The sequence below is a fragment of the Clarias gariepinus genome, chromosome 16 (genome assembly GCF_024256425.1).
Source record: "Clarias gariepinus isolate MV-2021 ecotype Netherlands chromosome 16, CGAR_prim_01v2, whole genome shotgun sequence".
Lineage (NCBI taxonomy): Eukaryota > Metazoa > Chordata > Actinopteri > Siluriformes > Clariidae > Clarias > Clarias gariepinus.
Genome location: NC_071115.1, coordinates 19,782,621 through 19,798,859, shown reverse-complemented (window position 1 = coordinate 19,798,859; position 16,239 = coordinate 19,782,621). Strand labels below are relative to the sequence as shown.

At 38.4% G+C, this 16,239-nt stretch overlaps 1 protein-coding gene and 1 non-coding gene across 2 annotated transcripts in view; one reads left to right on the top strand and one right to left on the bottom strand.

Annotated features, from left to right (window-relative positions):
• The window catches only part of LOC128544528 (serine/threonine-protein kinase/endoribonuclease IRE1-like), a 33,228-nt gene extending 17,832 nt beyond the window's left edge, over positions 1-15,396 (bottom strand). The window contains exons 1-7 of the mRNA XM_053514706.1: positions 15,146-15,396; positions 6,360-6,480; positions 4,588-4,621; positions 4,341-4,413; positions 3,155-3,227; positions 1,290-1,412; positions 694-795 (exon numbers count right to left, since the gene is read on the bottom strand). Coding sequence (XP_053370681.1) covers positions 694-795; positions 1,290-1,412; positions 3,155-3,227; positions 4,341-4,413; positions 4,588-4,621; positions 6,360-6,480; positions 15,146-15,220 — 601 coding nt within the window. The 5' untranslated portion in view covers positions 15,221-15,396. The remainder of the gene's footprint in view (positions 1-693; positions 796-1,289; positions 1,413-3,154; positions 3,228-4,340; positions 4,414-4,587; positions 4,622-6,359; positions 6,481-15,145) is intronic.
• Positions 15,397-16,096: 700 nt separating this feature from the next.
• On the top strand, positions 16,097-16,234 carry LOC128545131 (small nucleolar RNA SNORA50). Its single transcript, XR_008365844.1, has one exon. It is a non-coding gene; the product is annotated as a small nucleolar RNA SNORA50 (small nucleolar RNA).
• The last annotated feature ends 5 nt before the right edge of the window (positions 16,235-16,239 follow it).

Sequence of the window (16,239 nt, the reverse complement as noted above, 5' to 3'; positions counted from 1 at the left end):
TCAGTTACAGGATACTGTTTGACAGTGATACATGTATCTTACATTTACCACCATAAAATGACACATTTACTGGTATTTAAGGCCTATTGTGTAGATCCATTTACATTCTCTGTATATAAAATGTGTATTAAATCGTAAAACATTTGGAAAAATCCTGGACAATTAATTTTTGATGATTTCTATAAAACAGGGCATAACACACCCCTGGTTTTTATTTATTTTCAAGATAAGGTGATGTGAAGTAACCCCTATTTATCTGAGTAACATATATACATGCAGACCTTGGGTTCTGGGGGGTCGAAAAGGGGTACCCCCAAAAAATGTTTTTTCAGAAATATCTCCATAACCACAGCAGATAGCCAAATTCCGATTGCAGAATCTGAATCTACATAAAAACTTACATAAATATACACAGTTTCATCTTCATATGACATATAGCAAGTGAGTTATCAAGGAAAAGAGGATTTCAAAAAGGGGCGTGGCATGTCCTGAAGCACTTTGAGGCCAAAAATTGAGATGGCTGTCATTTTTTAACGAGTGGGAGTTGGGACAAAAAAATTGGGGGGTTTTATTTTCATGGCAATATCAACAATTGGTGAAAAAATCAGCAAAATCTGTGATCATGTGGTGGAACCCACTGGTTGATTTGAGATGGAATCACCCAGTAACAGAATGCAAAAATATAAAACTCACTGTATTTGGTGTCGTCATCCGGAAGTGTCCAAGCATAATCAGAGTAAGTGGCATTCCATCGTAGTTCTCGGCTCTTGGTGTCGTACATTGTGATAGTGTACTCTTTAAAAGAAATAAATAAATAATAAATAAAAACAATCACTAATAGGAACAGAATCTATAACGTCAATAGAAGCTGGCTTTATTAACGAGGCACTAAGAGAAGAACAGATATTATTATTTTTAATGACTGGTTTAGGTATCCAGTTCTGTATAATGGTGATGCAACATCAATGGATACACAATATCTGTAAGGCAAAGCCTTCTTTTCTGTGCTCATGCTCTCATATTACAGTCTGGCACTCTGACAATCTGATTAGTCTCTTACTTAATTTTTACAGCAGGTGTCTGAGCAGCTAAGAGCTTACTCTTAAGAATTTAACCCTCCCGCCCCAAACAGTTTATCTTGAGGATCCAACCTTGCTTGAGCAGATACGCTCATCTGTAAACTGAAGGCTTGTACACATACATTCTACACATTTCTGTAAAGCCTCTCTGGCTATGATTAATTAAATTGAATGTCTGATGTATTTTAAGACATATGGCCTGGATCTCACCTGTGCGACCCAAGTATAGAAGCGTTGACGATGCGCACAGTTTCTCAGCAATAGTGGAGGTTAGAGTCTGCTGCTTTTCTCCTGTCAGCAGATCTACCACATACCACACGTCCTGTTTCTTACCTGGAAGAATAGAAACAGGCGGTGTGCACATGTGAGGACATGATGTTCAGGATGTGCAAAGCACTAGCTGAAAACTACTCCTCTATAAATTTTTGGACTTCCTTTCGAGCAGTATGTAGCAAAATAGTAGCATGGTTAGACATCTCGAGGGAAATAACCATGGCCATATACACACTTATCTTTAAAGTTATTTTCTGGTTTGACTCCTTTTTTCATAGCTGCCCTTTCACTACTTATACTTAGGTTTAATAAAATGACATTGAATTTAATGTTATTTTATTAAACCTAAGTATTTAAACCTCAAATTTAAAATAAAGTTTGGACAAACATTCTAATTTCATAGTCTTTCCTCATATTTCTTTTCAAATACAATGGTAAAGAGATACAAAATATGCAATATTCTCCACTGAACAGCTGATATCGAGATGTGCCTGCTACAGTACTTATGCTCTGTAAAGCCTTCACAACAGCTATAATTTGAGTTGAGGATCTGATGTGCTGTTAGTTAGTGATCAACTTTAAATTAACAACTTGTCTGCAGGCAAGGTAAGTTTTGGTTTTACTTTCCTGAGATGGTCTTAGTGAGAGTCAGTTTCATCGTGGTGCTTAATGGGTTTTACAAATGTACTTGACAATACTCTTCATGCAAGAACTATTTCAGGAGCACTGACCTTTATGTCTAAAAATAACAACTGTTTTTTGATGTTGTTAATTAATTACATATCTCCATATGTATTATTAAAATAAAATCACTGAACAAAAAAAACACAAAAAAACATTGATTTAGAAGGTGTGTACAATTTTTTTTTACTGGTGCTGTATCTCATAAAATATCACTTTGAGATTTTGCCTTATTTTACTTTGTTAAACGGTGCATAATTTTACTACTATCTCAGACGTCTGAGTTAACTCCAAAATAACTTTTAACATAGTAAAAGACTCTCAGATATGAAAAGAAACAAAATCAGGCAACACAGAAAAACGTATTTCTTAAAATGACACCGATAACCTAGTAGACTTAAGGTCTTCCTTGTGAAGCTGTCAGAGGAAAGACCTTAACCACAGACTATGCAAAGCAGATTCTTTTATTAACTATTTAAGAATCCAAACTGTATTTTGGGTAGTGGCTTACTCTAAGCTGAAAACTATCCTTACATTCTCTTTGGGTGGTATGCAAGATCCTATATCCTTACAACAGCCATTATACTTAAATTGTGGATTGGATCAGTCTTGTATACAAACACAATGATGGGTGGAAAGTAATTCGTCTAGCCCACGTTGGACTAAGAGATTATGTTTAAGAATGTTTAACAGAGCTTAGAACCAGCCCATCTTTTCACGATAAATGCATGGTCAGACAAGAATAACCTCAAATGCTGTGGGGAAAAACCCACTGCCACAAACAAAACTAAATGATAATGCTCTGACCACATGCATATATCATTTTTGCATGTCGTCCACGTCTCAGGTGGCAAATAATGACCGCCGTCAGCTATCGTGGACAGGAATGTTTCTTTTCGTTCGACTGCTTTTACGATTCTGACCGGCCATGTGGATAAGCTCTGCTCACAACAGTGGAGTTTTGGTGGTCATTTCTTTCAACCTTAACAGGAGATTTGAATAAATTTATTAAAATAATTTAATGCAAGATAATTGATAATGCCAGTATTTTATTTAGTGGCACAAATTTTTACACCAGTGCAGACATTTGCATTTATATAAAGCAAAAGTGGTATTCTCACCCATGTACAAAATTCCATCAGAACTGCGGCAAGGGGAAGCCTGGACCAGCTCGGGAATGGTAAAGGGCAGTTTCTGCAATGACAAGAAATTAGATCACTGATGACGTCACCTGGACATCTTTTCATAACCACCAATATTATCCTCCACATAAAAATCCCTGACATCATCACAGTTCACTTCCAGCTTATGAAACTACATAAGGAAGCCAGAGCTTCCGAAAAGCCCCTAATCTTGAAATAACATTTTGTCTTTATTAGGGCCCAAGCACTATAGGATGCGCAGAACTCTCGTTTTCCTAAGGATAATTTTTTTCCACCCTTTTGGGCTTTTGGGGTGTCTTAACATGCTCAAAAACTCATGAAAATTTGCAGGCAGGTTGGAATCTGCTGCCATTAGGATGCCTGAGAGTCGCGTGGCCCGGGGCCCCCACATTAGATTTTGCTGAATAGCTCATACACACTTAATGTAAGCACATAAAACTTGGTACACATTTAGAGCTCTTCGAGCCAAATGGATTTCGCAATGTCCTGGGCTCAACTCAACAGGAGGCCAGTTATTTTGGGTCGTTCCCAAGAACGCACGAGATGAATTTTGATAAACTCCTCCTAGGGAATTTATACGATCACCACCAAACCGGGCCGATGTGATCTAAAGACATTAAGGATGCAAAATTGCAGAGGGAGCTTTGATATCTCAAATGGGTCAGCTGTGATAATGTCTTAAACTTACACAGAAAAATTATTAATAAACTTTCTGTGGCATTATATTAAGTGACCTTATATTCAGTGACATGTTCAGTGACATCACATTCAGTGACATACACACGCACACACATGCGCGCATACATTACAAATGTAAACACTCTCACACTCAACACACACACACTAGAGCACTCAACAAATATTTGGGGCCTAAACGGACATTAGCCCTGTATAGAGTCATAAAATGTGCAAGTTGTGCGGTGCACCCGAGCGCCAATGGCTTTTTGTAGGTCTTAACACAATCAAAAATAACACACAGGTTGTGTGGTACCACAGGTTGTGTGGTGCCCCGGGGTGGCAGTGGCGCAGGGTGTTCGGGCCTGCCATCGTTACTTGCAACTATATAAAATTTTCGCTTTCCTCAGAAATAGGAAGTATGATTTTTTTTGAGGTCTCTCTCTTTCTCTCTCTGTCGCCTGCTCACCGTCAGTCCCTCGTTGTTCTTCCCTCCTAGTGAGTACAGGCTTCCATCATTAGGATCAGGCAGAAACGCAGGTCTGCAAAAAAAAAACAAGGCAGACCGTTTTTTTTTTATTATCTGCGGAAATGATTTCTTGGTTTCATGATATTGCACACAGGAAGAATCATGCTAGCTCAGCAAACTTCCTTTACCATAGTTCCTGTATTATGACTTGAACCTAAACGTACAAACAGAGAAGAAGAGTACTTACTCAGCCACATGGGTTGGGACCTGAAGAACAGGATCTGAATGGGGAAAGGACACAGATGCTTTTCAGTCATGTGTAAATTGTATAATCATGCTAGTATTCAAGTGAACAAACGGATAAGTGAAGATAAATGATCCGAGGGGCAAAGGGCGAAGATAGAGCAGGTATTGAACACTTTACTCTGCTGAGCTCCGACACCGTCAGTTTGCGTTCATCCTGAAGTTACACTGATAAATTTGAGTGAATTAGTCCATTAGATGTTTGGTGTTCCTGTTGAGCTTAGCTGAATATTTGCACTTTGTACTAAGAACTTTTATAGGAATTTCCACAGAAGCATCACAGATTAAATATTAGGGAACCTTTATAACTGAAGAGAGATAGAGACAAGAGGCAGGCAGAGACAGACAGACAAAAGGACAGACAGAAACTTAATTTTTTGACCGATAATATCAATATCAGAACATCTGTATTGATCAAATGTTTTTAAGAAGACAGATAAAGCAGCACAGGACCTGTGCCATAAACACCAACATTTTTCATTGTTATTAAAAGAATGTTTTTATTCTTTAAACGTATGTGGAAATGTCACTAGGCAGTGATGACCCAACACACACAAATACACACACACACATATATAACATATTCATTTAATCAGCAAAACTAACTGGGTAAGTGTAATGGAAAAGGGTACAAATGTGCATGAAACGTGTACACACGGCTGCCGCTGCACAAACACTGGCTGGCGATAATACAAACATGCAAGGTCAGTCCCAGATTTCATGTCCTCCTAACGATCACGTCCTCCCTGCAAAGCTGGGGGTTCCAGAATTACTACAACTTCTCCTGTAATATTTTTTTTTTAGGTTAGCAGGTAAGACCTGCTTAGCTAGTGTATCTGGTTTGAAAATGAGAAGTGTCTAAAGTGCCAGGTCCACACCAAGTTAATGAAAACGAGTAACACATGATAACCAAAACTTTAAATGCATGTTAAATCTGAATATTGAGTGCATTTTCATAAAATGAAAGGAAGTGGGCACGTCCAGCGTCCGCTGGCTGACCTTGATGGCAGCATGCTGTTTGTGTCCTGCTGCCTGGGTTAATAATTACCAGTGAGCATGTGCTAGAGGAGAAAGTGAACATGTATGATGGTGGAGCTGGGAAAATTCACTGCTGCAATAAATGCACTAAACACTGCTGCTCTACGCATGACTTAAACACAGACAGTCCAGCAGATACAAAAATAAACCACATAAATAATAAGCAGGTGCATTTCTGAGCTACAGCATCTTTAGTGTTTTTTTTTTTTTTTTAGTTATTACAGGGGAGTAAATAGCATCTTGTGGAAACTAAATAAAGTCATGAATCTTTTCCCCCTTGTTTTCCATTCAGGAGATGATAGCAGAGCTACTGAAGTAACCAATTGAAACCAATGGCTGAAAGATTAAGTCTCAAGTCTAATAATTTTGCAAAATGTCATGTGCATCCTTGATTTCGTCAGTCAGAACTAATTTACAAAAAAAAAAGGGAATTAACATATTTTAAGGAAATGTCACAGTGCAAATTGCCAAAGACTCGCTCCAAGTACATCATTCTCACTATAAATAATTATTTCAGCTTTCCAACTGAAACTTCTGCTTTCTTGTACACCCTCCTCCTTTTCTGGTCTTCGCCTACCCATGCGCTCTCTAGGTAATGCAAGTTTTTTTGTATATCATTAACGCAGAGGGCAGGAAAAGGCCAAAATTGTGTTTTTTAATTAATCGGCGCGTGCTTACCTTCCTTAAGCGTCCATTTAATAGAGCCAGAGCGCTTGCTGACAGCGTGCAGGTTTCCATCCAGAGTGGAAACAAAGAGTAAACTCTCAGGCAGGGAGACGCTGCTGCGACTGCAGTGGCCCTGCACAAAGGAGAAGATACAAAAATACATGCATTTACTCCTTAAAAATATATGCATGGTACCTCATTAGACATTTATCTGGTTCAATTTGAAAAAAAAAAAAAAAAAGGAAAACAGTGAAGAAATAATTCTAAGTTTTTAATATTCCCACATGTTGAATCATGAAAAGGAAGTATAAAGAAGAAAACAGTCAGTCTGCCTAAAGACACCTTAACATGTTGGGACCAGGAGGCTGGACAGCTATGTGTCATAGTGAGACAGACATGCCAGCTGCCAAACTAATGCTTCTTACTGCAGGCACAGTGGAATCTTCAAATGTGGTGGAGGTACAGGCAAAATGAAAACATATTTCAGTAAACAAAGTTTTCAGAAGAGCAGCAGCAGCAATCATAGGAAGGTTGTATAAAGCATCCCATCTACAAGCTATTTTAAATTAAACAGTCAGATCAAGTTACTAAGTGTAGCAAGGGGTAAAACAACAGACTGAAATTTTGCGTAAAACAAAACAAACTTAATGATACTCCCGTGACTGACACAAAATCTCACAGAAGTATACAATATTTAGGATACATCAAGTAAAAGAATCACACATGGCATGTAAAAGACCCTGTAATGAAGAACACAGCATGCGTTTATTCACCGAAGAGCTCTACACCCAAATCTGTACAGGGAATTCACAGCATAAAATAGACTAGACTGACAGTTTTAGCCCTATGATAAGCCCATACTGTGACTTTTGGGGAATGAGCTGGGTAGAACATAATGTCTACTAACAACAACAATGTACTAATAGTTTTGTTTAAAGTACAAAAAAAAGTTAAAAAAGAAAGTGAAAAAAAAAGATTGAGCCTTGTGCCCATGTGCTGTGTGGGCTGAGCAGCTCCGGGTCCATGCGGATGTCAATCTTCTAAGTTTTCTCTAACTGCCTTTCAAAAAAGGGGCAATGGCAAAAAGGGAAAAAGATGACAGGATAAAGAAAGATAAAAGAAAAAAAGTAAAGTTACCGGACACAGCGAGGAGCTTAGGGCTGCGTACATATTAAACACTGATATGCCTGATTCATTCTGTGTTTTTGGCATGGACACCCAGAAATAGGGTGGAGATGCAGAATTGCAGAATATCCCAAGTTCCCTAGTCTCTACTTCCTACTAATCTAAATACAACGCAAGGCCCTCTGGCTTGCACTGTAAACCGTAGAGTCATGAATCAGCGGTAGACTTGATCTGAATTTATCTGATTTTTGGGCTTTTTGATTTTCATTTTAGCAATGCTTATTATCTTGGTTTCTTTACAGGTTTTAAAGCATAAAAACTAATAAAAGTGTTTATAATCATTGAAAAGCTGGTCTATTTTTTTATATCTGTTTTTTGCTTATTATTTATACTGTGTGTCATGTCTCCTACAAAAGCAATACATTTTTATGCTCCACACTCCAGTCCAGTAGGTGGCAGTAATGCACCAACAGTCTATAAACATAAAGGAAAAGGAAGCAATTATCTTAAAAAACAGCACATATTTGTGGAAGAAGGAAGAAGTTTTAATTCTCCTTTGTATGCAATGGAATTTAAGTTTTGTCCATTTAACAATGGATTTGAAAACTGACGCAGTGACTCAGTTAACAGAATCAAGCAACGATGACAGATTAAATTGCATAACTGATTCAAGCGCACCGCTCTATTAAACAGGACAAGCGGATGAGTTTGGGCTTGCGAGCCTGCAGGTATGAAGAGTGCAACTAATCCTCTTTAAGAGAAGGTCGTAAACTTGACTCTGCAGCCGACATGCTTGATCATCCCTGATCACCCCAAACACCCTCCTCACACTGAGCCACATTCACACTACGACTGCAAGGGAAAAGAATTGCAGTAAGAACTTGTGCAACTTGTGCAGAAACTGGTACGGATGTAGTATTGTCTCTCTTAACATTAAAGCTTCATGCTGTGCTTTTTTTTGGACATGTGGTGAGGATGTGGTCAAAGCAAGATTCAAGAACTTAATAAGGACATGGTAATGATGGCATAAACCAGTTAACCGCAAAACTGACACCTTTTAGGGACTTCACTGACGAACTACGAGCATGGCAAAGACGGGAGAGATAGGATGACAGAGTCGTCATCGGGAGGGTCTCTGAATTGTTGCTACTTCAGTGAAGTTCTCTGTCCTTTGACCATGGCATCATTGTAGACGACTGCATAAAGTTCATATTACATTCTTTCGGTGCTTGACCTTGTTTCTGACACGTATGCAGCTGGCTATCAGATGGTCACGTATAAAGAATACAGTATATATATATATATATATATATATATATATATATATATATATATATATATATTGGATCCACCATGTGTGTGTTGAGATATTTATACCAAACCTGCTGGACGCAATGACTTCTTAGTAAGCATGTGACAAGCGCCTGGTAAGAGTGCGGTGCAATCTGATTGGACACCATAAAAACTTGGTTCTATCTCATAGTGCATGACAACGTGTGTATTGAGAAGCTGACCAACTTGGCTTGGGACAATTCTCAAACAACGTATTTTAGCTGGGGATTAGTCATGAGGAGTGACATCATAGGAGTGTAAGAAAGTACTTGGCAGCAATAAGATTAAAACTAAGGTAAACATAAAATATTTTTAGTCTTATTACATCATATAAAAACTCTAGTATTTATCCATACAAGGCGATTGTACAGCGCCGTTTCTGCATGAAGCACACTTTAAAGAAAAGTCAGAGAGTTTCTAGTGTGGTATTATTAACATTATAACGCATATAAATAAAAATCTGCACTCTGAGTCTCTTCTTTAAACGATACATTATGCCATATTGTGGGTTTTTTTCTTTATATACATCCATGTTAAAGGAAAGGAAAATAAAATTACATGTTGTACTTTACTTTTAGTTAAGTTTAATGCTCTGAAATGTTTGCAAAACAAGATTATTAAAGTTATTACTAGCATTAAGAGCTACAGACATCCCCTCATTTCCTCTTTAAAATAAAACTATGAACAAAATGTTGCTCATCATGCTACAGTCACACTGCAAAGCAACCAAACCTTACTTCTGAAGCGTTCCCCGTGTTAAAGCTTCACCTCTTGCTTATCTTTTTACTTAAAACCTCACCACTGCAACAACTAGATACATTTTAGAATCAGTCTAAATCAAGCATCTCCATACAGGCGCCTATGCAAGTTGTTGGAAAATTAATTTCCAGTGCCAGACAAAAATCTGGACACACTTTTTGATTTAGTATTTCTCTTTACGATTTATTTTCTACATTCTGGAGCAATAATTTAAATTTAAATTAAATATATTAGAAACAAAAGGCAATAGTTATTTTAACTGTTTTTGAGCAAAGGTCAGCTGCTCTAGAATAGTTCTTGTAAGAACAGTATTGTCAAGTTAAACTGCAAGCGCCATAATAAAACTGGCTCTCATGAAGACCATCCCAAATAAAGCAAGACCTAAACTTAGCTCTGCTGCAAAGAAGAAGAATGACCAGCCTTGAATCACTAGTTAACAAACAGCACCTCAGATTAGAGCCGTTATGAAGGATTTACAGAGCATACATAGCAGAAACATCTTATTATCAACTGTTTAAATTAGATATTTTGGATGCTTTCAGTATTTCTTTACAATGTAGAAAAAAAAAAAGGAAATCAGGGAAGACCATTGAATTAGGTGTGTCCAAACTTTTAACTAATAGTGCATCAATACAAACAAAAGTTCTGCTCTTACAAGCAGAACTTCTACATCAGATACAAGTCTAAATATGGTACACACAATACAAACACGTACAGAACGGTCGACTCATTCACGTGCGGCTGTTTGTGTAGCTGGTGAAAGAAGAACCCATGCTTTGTTCCACTTCTCTGAATCTGGTGTTTTGACTGTGCGAACAACACACACCTGCAAAGCTTACCACTCTGGTCACCTCACACAGACTCAAAGACACTTTGCAGAGAGAACAGAACATGTTCACTGCTTCCCTACTGAGAAAGAAAAAGTCTCACTTTCCGAAGAACAGAGAAGCACCTGCAAGTCCCACAGCTCACTGTGATGTCAAAGGGCCGTGACTGGATGAGTTCAGCTCTGTGTAATTCACTGAAGGATGCCATCCGAACCGTATTAGACTCACCATGTAATGCTGTACACATATGACAGCACAGAACTTTAATGGCAGGATTTTTTTTTTAACACCGTCCTGAAACAGGCTCTCTGGACATGGTGCACACACCCACTAATTTAGCACGATGCTTGGTTGCTGGAGGCTTTATGGAGCTTGTAATTAGTCAGCCCTGCCCTGATATTTACGACTTAGCCACGCTCAGATCCCTCTTATTTCATTTTGATAGTTAATAAATGCGTGACTGATCCAGAAACAGCACTCTGATCCAAGGACAACCACATGCTTAAAAGATTTTTTTTAACACAGGTCCTGTTTCCTCTTTAGCTAAAGAGAAGTCCAAAAACTGAGAAGTGTACAACGTTTTAAATAATGCTGAAATGGAAAGTCATGGTTAAATCTACAACCTATAGAGTATTAAAGTTCATATTATAAGTCAGTTATGGTCTTCAGTTTATTGACCCAACACTAGTGTAACGTCAGAGTTTGCAATAAACTAGGTACACTTTTTTTTTTTTTTTTTTTTTACAGTTTTTTACTCCAATAACATTCAGCCACTTGCAAATTTGCAAAGTGTTTCTGTGATCACACTTCGAGATAACGATCACCGAGACTTGGATCTGTCACAGATCTCGGATTAAACAGATTGTACTCATGGAAGGGAAATGAGTGCAAAAATGCACCACCATTAAAAAGAAATAAACCACGTCAAACCCAAAGCACAGTGTTTCACATCCTCTTGAAAAGAAAAAAAAAATTCACAAACATATATCCGTAAAGGGACCCGCACCCGTCTCACATGGAAATACTACTACTATACTCTGCACACAGACTTGTTAACCTGTGTTAAGACTTGGCACAGAAGCCTGGGTAGTCTGTTCACCGAACAGCGGCCACGTGCTCGAGGAACTTGAGTTGGACAAGTCATTTTTTATGCAATGCCATGTGCTGAGCTGTTCCACACAACACATTGCATATTCAGGAGAACCTGGAACGGTCAGTTCTTTCCACCATTTGTAATACACAGGCGACCTAAGGTTCCCAGCTCTGCTCTATCAGCGTTTGGTCATTTTCCTGCTGGAACACACCTGACTCCCAGTTTAGGCACATTAAACTTGCAAAATGTGAAGAAACCTAACATTGGTCAATGACACTAGACTAACTTAATCTCTGAGCTATCTAGTAAGGTTTTATGCACATACAAGGAGCTTTCAAAGTCAAACTGGGAGTATAAACTACCTTTAATTCTCTATATAATCTTAATTGAATCTCATATAATCTTCAAATCGTCATTATCTTACTAGAAATTTTAGTATGCCAGAGCAGTGATCTGACTGCTTCACGTCTGAAATGCTGGCCTCCCAGGAACTCCTTTACTAGCCCAAACATGTAGCAATTGTTTAGACCAAGGGCAGGACTGCATGAGGAATGTGACAATAACTCCCAGCTTTGTTCCTGTAATGTGAAAGTTGTGTCGATGAATGAATTTGTGTACAATTCCCACAGACAGCGTCTCTCCTACAAGTTGGAGGTAAATCGATCAATTTTCAAGGCCCGGGTGTTCCACTCGCTGAGCATACACAGGAACGACTGCAGCGAGCTTTGAGCCACCTCGCCCGGGATCAGCTTTCATTAACTTCTTTAAAACATTTGCACCATTCAAATTATTTACTCTGGCTAAGAGTCTAATCACCATACTGTGCTTGATGTCTTCTGTAAATGTCAATCGGTTTTATGCCTTCATTCGGAAGAAATTCATCACAGGTCCTGATTTGACTTGAACACCCCCTCTTACACGACACCGCCTGCTATCCTTCAACCACTAGACTATTTTATTCCCTCGCTGTTTTGTGATGTTATTCCTTGCTCTGTAGGTTCCTACACAAGCTTCGCCCACTTCAAGGAGTAGGACTGGACAACATGATGCCATGACCTCAATATCACACTTTTAGTGTGTCAAAGCAACTAAACATCAAAGCAGAAACCAGCCATGCGTGTGTGTGTGTGTGTGTGTGTCACTGTGTCCTTTTTGGTTGGTTTTATACAAGTTAAAATGTATCCATCTATTCAGGGCAGATAAGAACTTTGTTATTTGTATCATTTAATTTGACTCCCTGTTCTGTGACTCCTGACTTAGTTTTCTTTACAACTGCCTAAAACTTGTTTCTAGTTGAAACATTTATCACCATCAGCTTATATAACAACTGCAGACACAAGGACACCACAAGACACCAGAAGAGCTACACGTGAACGAGCTTCACTCATCTGTATCTGTTTTTATCTTAATATACATCTAAGCGGTTGAGGGCTAGGAACTTGGCTCAAAGGCCCAATAGTTGTAGCATGGTGGTGCTGGAGTTTGGACCTGGGACCTTCTGATCCATAGCTACTCTGGAGTTCTGACCCATCTACCACAACAATCTGATAGTTCTTATGGGGTCCAAAAAGCTGGGTTGTGTGTAAAGAAGTCAAACTCTATGAGATTTACATATTTTACACCTCGTATTTACATCTCAGATTTACATTTTCAGTCAGATGACCTCAGTAGTGTTATTTTACGATGACTATTCTTTCGAAAAAATTATTTTGCCCCAAAAATGTCCAGCAGATTGGACTGAGCCTTGGTTGTAAGTAATATTCTTCAAATACAGTCAAATACAAATGTAAAAAAAAGCACCAATTTCTGTTCAGACTAAACAAACATGACTTCAGACAGACAGGAAGATATTGGCAATACTCTTTAAAGAATATCAAACATCAACGTTAAACTAGTATCAGTAAACAGCATCATACATGGAGAACATAGTTTTCCCCACTGATAATTGTCTTTTCTCCTTATACTCTAATCACTGATGAGGTGAACTGAAAAAGCTGTGGTCTGATTAATGGCATGTCGATTAACATTACTAGACAATTATTGAAAACACACACTTAAGGCAGCACGGAAACTTAGTGGTTAGCAGTGTCGCCTAGCACCTCTAGGGTGTGTGTGTGTGTGTGTGTGTGTGTGAGCGTGTGTGTGAAGTAAGCATGTTCTCCCTGTGCTTCCTTCATGGTTTTTCTTCCACTGTCCAAAGACTTTTAGAATAAGCTAATAATTTTCAAATTGTCCATAGTGTGTGAATGTTGACTGTAGGTTGTACACATGATCGTAAAAATGGGAATAAATACAATGTTCACCACTGGCCTGTGGAGGAAACCATGTTCTCCATGTATGATGCTGTTCACTGATGCTAGTTTAGTGTTGATGTCTGATATCCTTTAAAGAGTATTGCCAATATCTTCCTGTCTGTCTGGGGTCATGTTTGTTTAGTCCGAACAGAAATTGGTGCTTTTTTTTACATTTGTATTTGACTGTATTTGAAGAATTCATTCATATAGAAACCTCTGTGGGACTGTGGAGTCCCATGCTGGACTACAGAGGTTCCTATATGAATGAAAGGAACACATATTTGTTTAGATAAATATTTAAAAGTCTGCTGTGTTCAGCCCCCAGGATTAGCAGTGAAATTTTTTTTTATGAGTTAACTATTTAATGTAATTAAGAAATATTTATTGTAACATAGTTTTTCATTAAATATGATGGATCAGGAGAGAGGCAGAGAGAGACAGCGACAAACAGGGATGACCGACAGACAGAGAGACAGACGGAGACACAGAAAAACAGACAGAAACAGAGAGACAGAGAGACACAGAAAGAGACAGACAGAAACCTGGAGACAGACAGAGAGAGACAGAAGGAGAGAATGAAAGAAAGACAGAAGGGGAGAGAGACAGAAACAAAGAGAGAGACAAAAGGAGAGAGAGAAACAAAGAGACAGAAACAAAGAGACAGATACAGAAACAAAGAGAGACGGAAAGAGAGCAAGAGACAGAAGGAGACAGAGAGACAGAAGAAGAGGAGACAGAAAGACAGAAGGAGGAAGAGAGACATAGATACAGAAACAGAGAGAGACGCTTCAACGCTCCATGCGCGCGCGCGCGCGCACACACACACACACACACACACTCCTGTTAGTGGAGGATGCGAGCGTTAGGTGTTAAACAAGTTTTTCAGCTAACGTATAGTAAATATCTGGCTTTATGCAAGTTACGAGATCTAAGTAAGATTTATAAACATGTCCAGTGATTATTTTGTTTGTTCTGTTTACACATTAAAATCAAAAAGGGATTTAACTGATGATGAGGTTAATACCAGCAGGTTAGCAACAGCAGCAGGTATTTAAACAGCGACAGTTTCCACAAAAGCACACACATAAAGACGAGCCTTCCTTCCAGCGCTCCGTATCTCTCAGGTTGTGTTCGCTACTCAGTGCTTGTAAAAGGATTTATGGCTCGGAAAAGTGAACATTGGAAAATTCTGAACAAATTGACAATAACTGCTTAGCTTAGTAACCTGGGCTACAGCTAAAGCCGCACACTTCACCTCCTTAAACAGTACACATGTCAGAAAACACCTGGCATAACTTTAATCCACTGTAAACTACATTAAAATAACATTAAACCTCAAACACTTTAATTATTCTTCAGTTTACTTACCACTAACAGTAGAGAACTGAACAGCGCTGTGTAAATGCACCACACCAGGGCCCTGCTACACACACCCCAGTCCATCTTTTACTACCAAAACCAGCTCGCATATAACTAATTCAACACTTTGACAGTTCAATATATATGTATATTAGTAGAGTTTGTTTCCGAAAATAACTTCAACGTTAACTACGACGAGGAAATATCTTCCATGCTGTTCGATATACTCCACGCCAGCTGTGACTAGTGATCCAAATACATTTTCCCGACAGTACGCATGCGCACAAATGTTGAAGGCTGGACTTAGATGTAAGTTCCGCTTTCACCGGAAGTCGTTCTCTTCTCTCTCGTTGAGCTTAAGGAACAGAAGAGGGTTCACGTGTGTGGTGTTGCGATGTGTTCTTTCGTTGTTGTTTTTTTCCATCCCAAATATAAGTCAGTTAGTAAGTAACGTTTAAGTTGTGTAGTTTATTTTGTGTATATTTGTTTTTAATGTTGTGTTGTAGGTTTAAACTAGAATATGTAATGTTTTCGTCTGAAACCTTCGGAGCACGTGCGCGCCGCTGCACGGTCGACTTCCTAAAAGCAAGGTAAGCTCAAGTTTTACATAATGTGCATGTTTTTTGTAAATATGTTTTAACTTCTTTACGCATTATTCAATGTTTTCTTCGATTTTTTTTTTAATACAGGAAAAATGCAGAGCCTGGACGAATGAAGACCCAGCATCTTGTCTAAAGCCTGAGATAATTTCTGTGTATCTATGGTTTGATAAGACTCCTGGTTAACACCAAGATCAACTTTGATTAGATTGAATAATTTTATTTAAATAAGAATTTTATTTAGCTTTTATTGTTTTTATGGTTGAAAGCACAAACGTATTGTGGAAAGTAAATTGTTGTTTCTACAATAAATTATAAATCACATGACAACACTTTGCCTCCTGTCTTTTATGTTGTTTAATGGCACTGTCTTTGAACCTTTGAAGCCCTCCTCATGGCTCCATAGGCCAAGCAACAGTGCAAAATTAAAGGCTTGTTTATAACTGGGGCTTCTTGGCATCATGCTTTCAAGTTGCTCTTTTAAAAACAAACCACAGTACATTT